At 42.0% G+C, this 12500-nt stretch overlaps 1 protein-coding gene across 1 annotated transcript in view; it reads left to right on the plus strand.

Moving 5' to 3' along the window:
* The first annotated feature begins 682 nt into the window (after positions 1-682).
* The window catches only part of Gga (ADP-ribosylation factor-binding protein Gga), a 12272-nt gene continuing 454 nt past the window's right edge, over positions 683-12500 (plus strand). The window contains exons 1-11 of the mRNA XM_043018755.2: positions 683-852; positions 3486-3646; positions 4367-4600; positions 5316-5525; positions 6115-6292; positions 6711-6941; positions 7236-7472; positions 8032-8652; positions 9835-9998; positions 10160-10270; positions 11655-12500. The exon at positions 11655-12500 is cut by the window's right edge and continues 454 nt beyond it. Of these exons, the coding sequence (XP_042874689.2) occupies positions 813-852; positions 3486-3646; positions 4367-4600; positions 5316-5525; positions 6115-6292; positions 6711-6941; positions 7236-7472; positions 8032-8652; positions 9835-9998; positions 10160-10270; positions 11655-11744 (2277 nt within the window). The 5' untranslated portion in view covers positions 683-812 and the 3' untranslated portion in view covers positions 11745-12500. The remainder of the gene's footprint in view (positions 853-3485; positions 3647-4366; positions 4601-5315; positions 5526-6114; positions 6293-6710; positions 6942-7235; positions 7473-8031; positions 8653-9834; positions 9999-10159; positions 10271-11654) is intronic.

Raw genomic sequence — 12500 nt, forward strand, 5'->3', positions numbered from 1 at the left:
GTAGGACTCGAACCCGCTCGCAACAGTATTGACGATTCCTTTGCTGAAGGACCAATGGTGGCTTGGGGTTCATAAAGGCTCAGCTGATTTTGTGTGTGTGTGTGTGTGTGTGTGTGTGTGTGTGTGTGTGTGTGTGTGTGTGTGTGTGTGTGTGAACTGACGGTTATAGATTTTTTATAGATGAGAATGGATCAAAGAGAATACAATACATTTTGGTAGAGGGACAGGGAGTGGAGATACATAATACTTTCAGTAAATCAGAAAACGATTATATAACTATATATCTATCTATCTATATGCATATATATGTATATATATACATATATAACTCAAAGTCGGAAATTAATTTATATATTTTGTGTGTTTGATCTTACCAGATTTTTGTTTTACAATTTCAGTTTTATTATCTAAAAAAGCAGGCGCCCAATTGAATATGCAATCCCTACAGTACGGTGTATTTATACCCTCTTGTGTATCCGGATCTGTATATATATGTCATAGTTCCAACATTTAAACAAACCACAGAACTAGACCACATAAAAATACAATAGTTTCCCCCTTGAGATGGAAAATCTCGCTCAAACCCGTTTTCTTCCACGCGTTCATTCTCTCCTCCAAACCATCCTGTATCATTAACAAAAAAATACAATACGAAAACAAACTCAAATCCTAAACCAAGTACACCAGAACCCTCCTGCTATCACGGCCACACCCTCCTAGACACAAAACGCGATGAGATAAGCGAGCAAAAGAGGAGAAAAGAGAGAAAAAAGAGCGAGGGAGAGAGAGAGAGAGAGAGAGAGCTGCTCGTCATGGCTTCTCCTGCGGCGCCGTCACTAGAGACTCTTATTCGTATGTTTGATTTCCTACTTTAAGGAAAAGCTGTAACTCATTCGCCATTGCTTCTAACGATGCATGAATGTTTGTTCTTCCTAGTTAGAGGTGGTAGAGGGAAAGGAAATTGTTCTTATAGAGGGAATTTCCCGTTTGAAGTGAAGGGTGTTGAGGAAACACCTGATTGTTTATCTTTTTTTATGATTTTGACATGTTCACCTGTTATTCTGTTTTATTCTATTTTCTCTCTTATTTCCCCGTTTCTTGGCTCTGTCATTTGTTCATGAGGAGGGGATGTTCAGTAGATTAATTTGTATTCGATGGTAGTTATAGTAAAGAATCTATTTCATTATTATTTTTTATTATTATGATTGTTTTATTTATATATTCATGAACAATAATGGAGTTGTTTTATTCTGTCTATTTTATCTGTTGATCATTACGGTGTATTTGGCTTTATTTTCATGTGTTTTGCTGTCCTTATGTTGTATATATCAATGTTTATTTTTTTCCTTCTAAAACAATATTTATTTTATGACAATGTTTCCATACAAAGAAAGTTTATTTGTAACCTTTTGTCTGTATATTACTCATTTTGCACAAAAAACATTCTTGTGCCAGTTTTCACAAGCGATAACCATTCTCATTATTATCATGAAATGTGTTATTAAAAGACTTGGATTATCATTATCAAATGTTTAGAAGGTGCTCACAGTGGCTTCCAGAACGGGACTCATTTCTCGTTATATTCGCCGCATTCTGTCCAAATCCACTTGATGCTTGCTGAGGTCTTTGATGTATGTCTAACTATTCGAAGTCCAATGCAACTAGCGATGCAGTGTGATGCGATCGCTGAGGCCTCTGCCCTGTGCGCCCCAGAAAAGGCCAGTAAACCTCCACTGTGTATATTCAGGCAAGACAGAGCTTGGGCTGGTTTGCTTTTTGGCGTCAAAATGCCTGGGAGTTCTGCTAGCTCTGTCTTGCAAGAGAAACTGCAATGGTGGGTTTGTTGACCTTTTCCGGTGACCCACAGTCACGTGGGCTAGTGAACAGGTGTTTGATAAGCCTTCCCTCGGTTTTCTAGCATGATATCGGCGATTATTACTAAGTTGTGCTTGCCGAATTACGTGAGGTGGTTTATGAAGGTTTTGGTAATGGGGAAGTTAGTTAATTGATAGTAATATTAATCCACTTTGAGATGATCTGATATTGATGTAATATTTGTATGCTAAGACTTCTGAAATGCGTGTTGTAGATGGTAAAAAGCTCATGGAATTGATAGATTGAGGAATTCCAAGACATTTTTATTCTTTGACATTTTTGTCTCAGATTGAAAAAGAAGTTGATAGATGACAGGTGCAGTTCAGCGAATGCGATGGCCTCTGCATATGCATTGCTCTAGCAAATGCTAACATTTCTCAACCATGGATATTCTGGCAAAATAGATCTTGGACTGGTTCCTTGTTTTACAAATCATACTTGCTGTTGTCGTGATCATGGTGATGAGGCATAAATCCCATTTTAAAACACAAGATGATGAAATAAGGAAGTTGTCTCTAACAGATTAGAGTTTGCATTGAAGGAAACATGCCCCCCCCCCCCACACACAAAAGAAATAATTATATCCTAATTAGAATTAGATTTTGAGTGGAAAAAACAAAAGGGGCATGCACATAAAGCTGTGAACTTTGCTGTCTTTTAGTTTTGTTTTTTTTCATGTGCATCAGAAATTGAATTACTTTCATTTTCAATTTGTAGCGTCTAAATCATGGAATAAAAGTCTTCCAGAGGTAACTGACCTATTGATTCCATGTCAGGGATGAAAAAGGAAAATTGTATGTGCAAAAAAATTGATTTGGAAAAAATAAGAGAGGATATATACCCAAAATTATATTTAAAAAAGTTCATATATCATACATTCATACACTATTTGAAGTGCAAGAGCAGACACTCCTGTTCTTACTTGCAGTAATTTGTCTCTAAATTATGAATAAAAAGAATAACTGGTATTCAATATTCACCCGTGCACTATATTACTAATGATTATGTATCCAGGTGGCATGTTTATCACGTCATGATTTAAACTACCTTATTAGGTGGCAAGACATCCATGCCATGTGAAGAATGACATAGACTATACTTCCTTGCTCTAAGTGTATTTATATCATTAGTTGATGACATAAGATCGTCAAGCCTGGTACACCTACACAATGGGGACACGTACCAGGGAAAGGTATGTTCTCCTAATATGACCCTAGATTTATATCAACAGAGCAGTTGAGCACCAGCAGAAGAGAATAGATAGAGTCTGCAGTAGGTGTTTCAAGGTCTGCTATGACCATTATCTTAAGAACTATACCTGAGAAAGGGTGAAGGTAATTTAAAAAAAAAAAAAAGAATGGAAAAAGAAAAAGCTAAAGAAAGAAAAGAGTTTTGATCCCGTACTGACACCAATAGTTATTTAAGAAAAAAATAGCATATCTATGTGTGTGTGTGAATATATATATATATATATATATATATATATATATATATATATATATATATATATATATATATTTATAATTTTTGTTATTAGAATTAAGAAAAGAATAACAATGTCAATATCAATCTGCAGCACTGATACCAGTATTTACACTTGAATTCCGCAGAGAAGTCGACCAACCCGCTGAACTGTGAGGATGACCCAAATTCGATTCAGGCTGTGTGCCAGGCAGTGTCGACCGAGGCGGGGGGTGTGCAGACGGCCGTGCGACTCATCGCCCACAAGATCCAGTCGCCCCAAGAACGCGAATCACTTCAGGCTCTCGCGGTAAGGGGAGGAGGTATTTGCTTTGGGGTGGAAGAAATAGTTGTATAAAAGAGAGCTCTCTCTCTCTCTCTCTCTCTCCTCGAGCTCCTCCTCTCCTATCTCTCTCCTCACCTACTCCCCTCTCTCCCTCTCTCTCCTCTCACTCTCTCCTCCTCCCTCCCTCCCCTCCCTCCCCCTCCCTCTCCCCCCTCCCCCCCTCCCCCTCCCTCCCCTTCCCCCTCCCCCTCCCCCTCCCCCTCCCCCTTCCCCATCCCCATCCCCCTTCCCCTTCCCCTTCCCCTTCCCCTTCCCCTTCCCCTTCCACCCTCCCTCCTTCCCCCCTCTCTCTCCCTCCCTCCTCCCACCTTCTCCCTCCTCCCACCTTCTCCCTCCTCCCACCTTCTCCCTCCTCCCACCTTCTCCCTCCTCCCACCTTCTCCCTCCTCCCACCTTCTCCCTCCTCCCACCTTCTCCCTCCTCCCACCTTCTCCCTCCTCCCTCCTCCTCCTCCTCCTCCTCCTCCTCCTCCTCCTCCTCCTCCTCCTCCTCCTCCTCCCCCCCTCCTCCTCCTCCTCCTCCTCCTCCTCCTCCTCCTCCTCCTCCTCCTCCTCCTCCTCCTCCTCCTCCTCCTCCTCCTCCTCTTCCTCCTCCTTCATTCATAAATTCTAAACAGGAGATGAGATGAGTATCTGTCACACATTATAATCTAACAAAGATAAACAAGTCTGGGACATATTTCAGGTTTTGCAAGCTTGTGTCAACAACTGTGGACCAAGTTTTCACGCCGAAATCGGCAAGTTCCGCTTCCTGAATGAGATGATCAAGCTCGTGTCGCCAAAATACCTGGGCAATCACACACATGCCTCCGTCAAGTCGAAAGTAGTGGAGCTCCTGTTCACGTGGACTATCGACCTCAAGTCTGAACCCAAGATCCTCGAGGCCTACAATATGTTGAAGAAGCAGGGTGTTGTTAAGGTGAGTTGGGATGAGTGAGTGAGTGAGTGAGTGAGTGAGTGAGTGAGTGAGTGAGTGAGTGAGTGAGTGAGTGAGTGAGTGAGTGAGTGAGTGAGTGAGTGAGTGAGTGAGTGAGTGAGTAAGTGAGTGAGTGAGTGAGTAAGTGAGTAAGTGAGTAAGTGAGAGAGAGAGAGAGAGAGAGAGAGAGAGAGAGAGAGAGAGAGAGAGAGAGAGAGAGAGAGAGAGAGAGAGAGAGAGAGAGAGAGAGAGGGGGGGGTGAGTGAGTGAGGAGTGAGTGAGGAGTGAGTGAGTGAGTGAGTGAGTGAGTGAGTGAGTGAGTGTGTGAGAGGGAGAGGGAGAGAGAGAGAGAGAGAGAGAGAGAGAGAGAGAGAGAGAGAGAGAGAGAGAGAGAGAGAGAGAGAGAGAGAGAGAGAGAGAGAGTGTGAGAGAGATGGGGAGGGAGGGAGGGAGGGAGGGAGGGATGGGAAGGGGGAAGGGGGAAGGGGAAGTGAAATGGTATATGGATGAAGGGAAAAAGCTTTTTGGGTTTCCTTTAAAATGAAATTACTTTTTGCTTTCTCATGCATACCCATACAATACTGGCATATGGGCTAAAGAAAAAGAACAACTACAACAAACTACAACCACAAAAGACCGCAGCCCTCCCTTGAAGTCCCCTACCTCTCCCCCCTTTTTTTCTCCCTAAATTTACCCCTCCCCCTCACTCCTCTTCCAGGAGGACCCCCCTTACATGGGCGCCCCGACAGCCCCCGAACCTCGTCCGCGTACCAACGCCGTCTTTGAGGACGAGGAGAAGTCGCGCCTCCTTCACCGCCTCCTGCAGAGCAAGAACCCAGAGGACTTGCACAAGGCCAACGCTCTCATCAAGTCCATGGTGAAGGAGGATGAGAGGAGGATGGAGAGGACCAGCAGGAGGGTGGTTGAGGTAAAGGATTTCCTCCTTCTGGTTAATACTCTTCTTTTCTCTTTTCTTTTCTTTTCTTCTTTGCTCTTCTCCTCTCATTTTTCTTCTGGTCATTTCTCTTTTATTTTATATTCTCTTTTCTATTCTCTTCTCTCTTCTTCTCTTCTCTCTTCTCGCTTCTCTCTTTTCTATTCTTCTCTCATCTCATCTCATCTCTCCTCACATATCTCATATCTCATCTCCTTTATTGTCTTCTCTATTCTTCTCATCTCCATGCTTCTCTGCTTTGCTCATCTTTTCTCTCCCCTCAAGTGTCAGTGATAAAGGAGGACAAGAGGAGGATGAAAAGAACCAGGAAGTTATGTCGTTGTCAGTTATATTATGTTCTCTTCCTTTCCACTCTTTCATTCTTCTCATTTCTCATTTTTTCTTATTTGTGATTGTTTTCATGATGATTATGATCATCATTTTTATTATAATCATTGTTGTTGTTTCTGTTATTAGTATTATTATTTTCAAATATTATGCATCTTTCTTTTTCTTCCTGTCCTTTTATATAATCAAATTGATTAATATATCCCCCCCTACCCCCAACCCCTATCTGGCACAGGTGGAGACAGCTCTGAACAATGTGCGCGTACTGGACGAGATGCTGTCGCGGCACCAGGAAAGCCCTGCATCCCAGGCTGACCTCGACCTCATGCAGGAACTCCATTCCTCGTGCTCGACGCTTCGGTCCAACATCTATCGGCTCGTGTCTGAGATGGACGACAAAGAAGAGGGCATTGGTGAGTGTGCAAGTGTGAGGGGTTGTTTCCTTTTGAATGGTGGGTAGAGGGAAAAAGGATTTGATGCTGGAGTGCCCTGAGTTTTTTCTCTCCCTCTCCATCTCCATCTCCCTCCCTCTCTCTCCCTCTCTCTCCATCTCTCTCCATCTCTCTCCATCTCTCTCCCTCTCCCTCCCTCTCCCTCCCTCTCCCTCTCTCTCCCTCTCTCTCCCTTCCTCTCCCTCCCTCCCTCCCTTTCCCTCTCTCCTTTTCTATCACTCTCTCCCCATCCCCCTCCCTCCCCCCTCCCTATCTCTCTCTCCTTCTCTCTCTCCCTCTCCCTCTCCCTCTCCCTCTCCCTCTCCCTCTCCCTCTCCCTCTCCCTCTCCCTCTCCCTCTCCCTTTTTTTTTTATATCAGTTCTCACACTGTTTTTGCAGGTGACTTGCTGAAGGCGAATGATGAGCTGTCGCGGGTGATGGGCAGGTACAAGTTAGTAGTTGAAGGCACGAAGATGGAGACCGCAGCCCCACCTATGCCTGGTGGCAAGAAGACAAAGGATGCACAGAACCTGAAGGATGGGGAGATCTTGCTGGACTTGTCAACCCCAGAAGATGGCCCAGGAAGCCAGGGCACTGCTGACATCCTCAACAAGGACCTAAAGGATCTAGGTAAGGAAAAATGTCTCTTTTTTTTTATTTTTTATTTTTTACCTGGGGTAGGGGGTGGGGATAGAATAGTCCTGAATCAACTTTTCTGTGAGTTTGTGTCTGTGTTTGTTTGTGCATGTATGTAAATATCTGTGTAGTGATACATGTATCTGATTGTTTTGAATTCTGCTGAATGTTCAACTTTTCAGTGGCTTTGTTGAACTACATAAGTTTTATATTACAGTTTGTTTTTCTTTGCCTTATAGTTGCCCATATCATATATAAATATAATGCAAACCCATTTATGCCCTTTAGGGTTAGATGGCCTGAGTCTTGGGACAGGAGCGCCTGTAGTGCCAGCTATACCCCCCACTACACCCCCCATCACAGCTGGAAAGGAGAGCAGCAGTGCTTCTCTCTTAGAAGACCTCGGAGGCATTTTTTCCAACACTCCAAATTCCAGTTCGAGTGTGCCTGTCGGGCCCAGCAGCCTCCACACAGCCATGGCACCAACGCTAGTCCCACAGCCCATGGCGGGAATTCTTGGTGCAGGTATTCTATGCTTCTGTTTATCAAGTGTATTTGTTTTACAAGGGAATTTGTTTATTCACTTAACCCTTCTGCAATGGTTATTTTTCACAGGGTTGAATCACTTTCAGATTGCATTTTTCCTTTTGTTTTTACTACTGCTATTGTATAGCTCTAATTACCAGTTAGTATCACTTTGATATTATATTTTATATAAACTCAGTAGGGTTAAGGTAAATGTAAGTAAATGTAACTGTAATGTAGAGTAAGAGCAAAAACAGAGGCTTTACTCTATAAATTCAGTATTTATTGACTAGTAGCAACAGCAAACCTATGCATACAGGCTGCCTGCATCTACATGAAAGTGATTTTTTTTTTTTAAGGAATAAGATATTTTTTGGTTTAAAGATGAAAACCTTTTTATATGTATTTGTTACTAAGGGAGGCTACAGAAACCCCTTTGCAGTCTTTAAAGGTTAAGATTATGGCTTGGAAAATAATCCATCAGATTATTTTTTGAAATTCCTGTGAATTGAAGGACTTTACTTGATCTGTGACTCAGTTGCCGTGGTTGTTGTTGCAGGAGACAAGGCTAGCAGTGAGGAGCCTGAAGACCGTGCAGATCCCCTAGACGACCTTGACCTCCTTGGCACAACCCTCATCAAGCAGAACCTACCTGCCAATGTGCCAGTGCAGGTGCAGTTCAAGGCGCAGGAGAAACTGTCCATGAACCAGATGAAGCAGCAGCAGCAACACACCCAACCCAGCCCCCCCATTTCGATGTCTCAGCCCCTCTTCCCCAAGGACTCCAGCCTCCCCCTGCTAGGAGCCAAGCCTGCTGCACTCAACTCCTCCTCCTCCTCGGGCAGTGAGAGTATGTCAGACCCCCTGGCGGGTGTTGACTTGCTCAGCGGTGACATCGGTGTAGGATTAACAGCGGCAAGCGAGCCCAGACATTCCTCAAGTAGTGTTGAGAAAGTTAGTTTATTGGATGATAGTAGTCTGTTGTGTGCTCAAGACGATAGTGTAATGGAAAGCCCGACGCCTGATAAAGTGCCACCCGCCGTGGCAAAACCCTCGAACAATGTTAAAAATGCCATCAACGTGGAGGTCAAACCTAGAAGCAGTGCTCCCTCAAAGCCCCAGTTCATGGAGGTGAAACCCATGACAGACCTCAAAGTTAGCCTGGAAGACATCAAACCAGGTAGGTGTCGAGGGATGAGGGAGAGAGAAGGATTAAAGAGAAAAAGACCAAATAGAATAAAAGTTATTATCACTTCCATTAATCTATTGCAGACGGGAATAGATTTGCTTACCCACTTTCCAGTACGGGCACTAGTGCCACCTGTGCGGCATCCCAGATGATTTTATTTTAGTGCAAGGGAACTTCATATCGTGATCTTTTTTGCTCTCTTCCAGTATAATATTAGAGCCATATTTATGTTAATTTTTTTTGCATCTTAATGTATTGTGTTCTCTATGAGCTCTATGACAGGCTTTATCAATGTTACACTAATCTAAAATTGTAGTGTAGGTCTATCTCAGCTCGTTATGTTCCTTTTACTCGTTGTGATAAAAGTATCGCAGTTTTATGGGAGGACAGAGAGCAACTTTTATTTTTTCCGTATTGTGTACTTTCATAAACAAATACGAAAGAAATAACCATCCACAGCCAAGATCACGTGAAGAGAAAGGGAAGAAGAAGTAAACCTGTGTTTAGGACTGCCAGTGCCACAGCAAAGGCAGCCAGACTGGCACAGGGGCACATTGTAGACACTAGACATGTTCTGGGTCATAGTCCTCTTCTCACTCTGCTTGCATATCCTACATCACCAGTAATTTAGAGCAGGATGTTGGCATCTTACTGAAGATAGTGCTTGCTAGAGACTGTGAATGGGTGCCATTCATTCCTGCTGCTACTAGTAGAGAGTGGTGCCATCTATGTTTACGAATTTTTACTAAATCCTAATTTGCTGAATAGTACGTCAGTTATAGTAATTATAATTGCAATGGTCAACATCAGTCACTAAATGAAGTTATTACTCATAGTACATTTAAGAATCTCAGAGATCCACTCTCCCCCAGCATCAAAAATGCCGTGACAACTATTGCCATGTATGTCATGATGCCCGCCCTCAGGCCAAAAATCATGCACCATGTATGTTACAATACCCGTCCGCAATGAGTTAATACTATTAAAATGTTCAAACAACATTTACTGTGGCAATACGTAGAGAAACAGAGTCTCGTTTATTTGTAACAATGAGTTGTTTGAGAAACCTTTTGAAAAGGGGTATTTAATGAAACAAAGGATAAAATAATATAAATAATAGTCATAGGATAAAATTAGAAAAAAAGAAATCCTAACGACCTCTTCAATTTTCAGGGAAGCAAGGTTCGGTTACAGTCCTGGAGAGCAATGACATCACCATGACAATACACTTTACCGAAAACCAGCCTAGAGATGATGTTTCCGTTGTTGTGGTGTCTACTATGTCTCGCAGTGCACAGCCTATCTCCAATTATGTGCTTCAGGGTGTTGTACCAAAGGTAAAGTGTTGAAGAAGTAGTTTGTGTTATACCCTGCTAATAAATAATTCTGATTCTACTGTCTGCTCCACATCTTGTCTAAGTCTGCTCCACCACTCCCTCCACCTCATATAGTGTGTATTTCTACTGCATCTTCACATCTTATCACTTCCACATTCCAGGGTTGCAAGGTGCGGTTGCAGCCCCCCTCTTCAACAGAATTAGCTGCCTTCAGTCCCTTCTTGCCCCCGCCAGCCATAACGCAGATAATGCTCATCGCAAACCCAAACAAAGTGAGTCATTCCATCTGTTCATTTGTGTTCTTCCTTGTATCGTTTTCTTCTCTTGATTTGCTTTTTGGAGGTATTTGATTACCCATTACATCAGTCTCAGTACTTTTGCGACCTGTGTTCATTGCAGTGTTCAATCAGCTCAGAAGGTCACTTTTGTTTGTTGTAAATTTTGTCATTCTGTTCACTCTCCTACATTTGTTCTTGGTTTTGTGTCAGTAGTTCACCTTCATGTGTCAGTTTTAAGTGTTCCTGTCTTATTTATGCACTTTCCTGTCAGTTGTTCAAGTGTCATTTCTTTGTTTGTTTTTTTCTGTGCCAGTTGTTCTTGTTCTTGAAATAAGTATTTAAACTTTTCTGTAACATTTTGTTCATATTGGAAATTTATATCTCTTCCTGAGTTACTTTTATGGCTATATATGATTGTTGATATTATATTATTTATAAATTATTGTTATCATGTAATTTATATATATTTTTTGAAGTTATGCATTGATGTTAATGTGACAGACAGACAGACAGACAGACAGACAGACAGACAGACAGACAGACAGACAGACAGACAGACAGACAGACAGACAGACAGACAGACAGACAGACAGACAGACAGACAGACAGACAGACAGACAGACAGACAGACAGACAGACAGACAGACAGACAGACAGACACAGACAGACAGACAGACAGACAGACAGACAGACAGACAGACAGACAGACAGACAGACAGACAATCAGACAATCAGACAATCAGACAATCAGAGAGAACAAAGATGATTTGTTGTCTTCTCCTTTTATTAGTAGCAATGCAGCACTACTATTAATTTATTCCACATTGTTAGCCTCCCAAAGTGTCATTCGTCTGTGGTTCTTGTTACATATCACGCATTCTTCTTTGATCTGTCTGCTCCTTACTAAACATCAGACATTTTTTAATGATCTGTGTGGAACATATGAAAATTCACATATATTTTATTGGTCTGTGGGCTCCTTGCTAAACATCACACATTTTTAACCACTTCGACACGATGACGCGTATACTGCGTCATCGCGGCGCTCGCGTCAAATCCGAGGACGCGCATACTGCGTCATGGCTCAGTTCTGGTGGAATTGCGTTTTCTAGCAATCATTTTATTATTTATTTATGGAATTAATGGTGTATGTATTCCATATGGCACATCACACCTTTTTCATGGTCCATACTAAACATCAAACATTTTTTAATTATCTGTGTTGTCCATTTGTGATAACACACATTTTTCATTGGTCTTTGTTATAAACATCACACATCTTTCATTGGTGTGTGTGGCTGGTAACTACTCATCACACATTTTTCCATTTTTTCCTGTTTTGACTCATTCCCCCTTTTTTTCCCCTCTAACCCCACAGCTGAATGTGTCCCTCAAGGTGATGCTGAGCTACACGATAGACGACGACCCAGTGACAGAGATGGGGGAGGTGGAGAGTCTACCATTATAGGAAGTTCAGCCACGCTCTTAATTCAAATAAGACAGAAAGGAAGGAACAGTTGTGGCTGAGATTTGACACGCAAAGCACGAGAGTATGGATGCGTATTGTGTCTTTGGTAATGTGGCTTGATATGCGCAACGAGAAGTGAACGGTAGCACGTTTGGCTCGTGCTTCTTCAATCCTTGTGTTTTTTTGGGGCTATTGGAATTTGTGTCTTGTTAAATGACACTTAAGTTCTTCTAGGTTTCTTCTTGACCAAAGGAGTGGGATAAGAAAAAAAAATCAGCTGCATGAACCTTTATTTTTTAAATGTCCATATATTATGTTTTAAATTTTTATAGAATTTTATACCTCTATGAGCACACTTTATGAATAGGTTACTTGAGTGTGTGGAGATAATTGGATTAGTCAGACTTGCGCCTGTGCACACCAATGTATGTGCACGCACATTCACACATTCACTCACTCACACTCACATACACAATCATTCACAATGAATTTTTCAGTTTGGTGGAGATAGTATGCAATATTATGTACACAACATGTATATTTCCATCTTAATTTATGTACCAAATAAATCCCTAAAGTTATCCCAATGAATGTAGTAATCCTCACATCTTAGTCTCAGAAGAGCAAGGAAATATATTCGAATTTGGCTCAATGTCTACAGGGCCAATGGTAGTGAATCAACAGAGGGAAAAAAAAGCAAATCGATTTGGCCTAATTAGAGACTTCAATTTTCATGATTCCATTAAGGCAATTACA

The sequence above is a fragment of the Penaeus japonicus genome, unplaced genomic scaffold (assembly GCF_977035675.1).
Source record: "Penaeus japonicus unplaced genomic scaffold, GWHDUDI00000001_assembly GWHDUDI00000038, whole genome shotgun sequence".
NCBI lineage: Eukaryota > Metazoa > Arthropoda > Malacostraca > Decapoda > Penaeidae > Penaeus > Penaeus japonicus.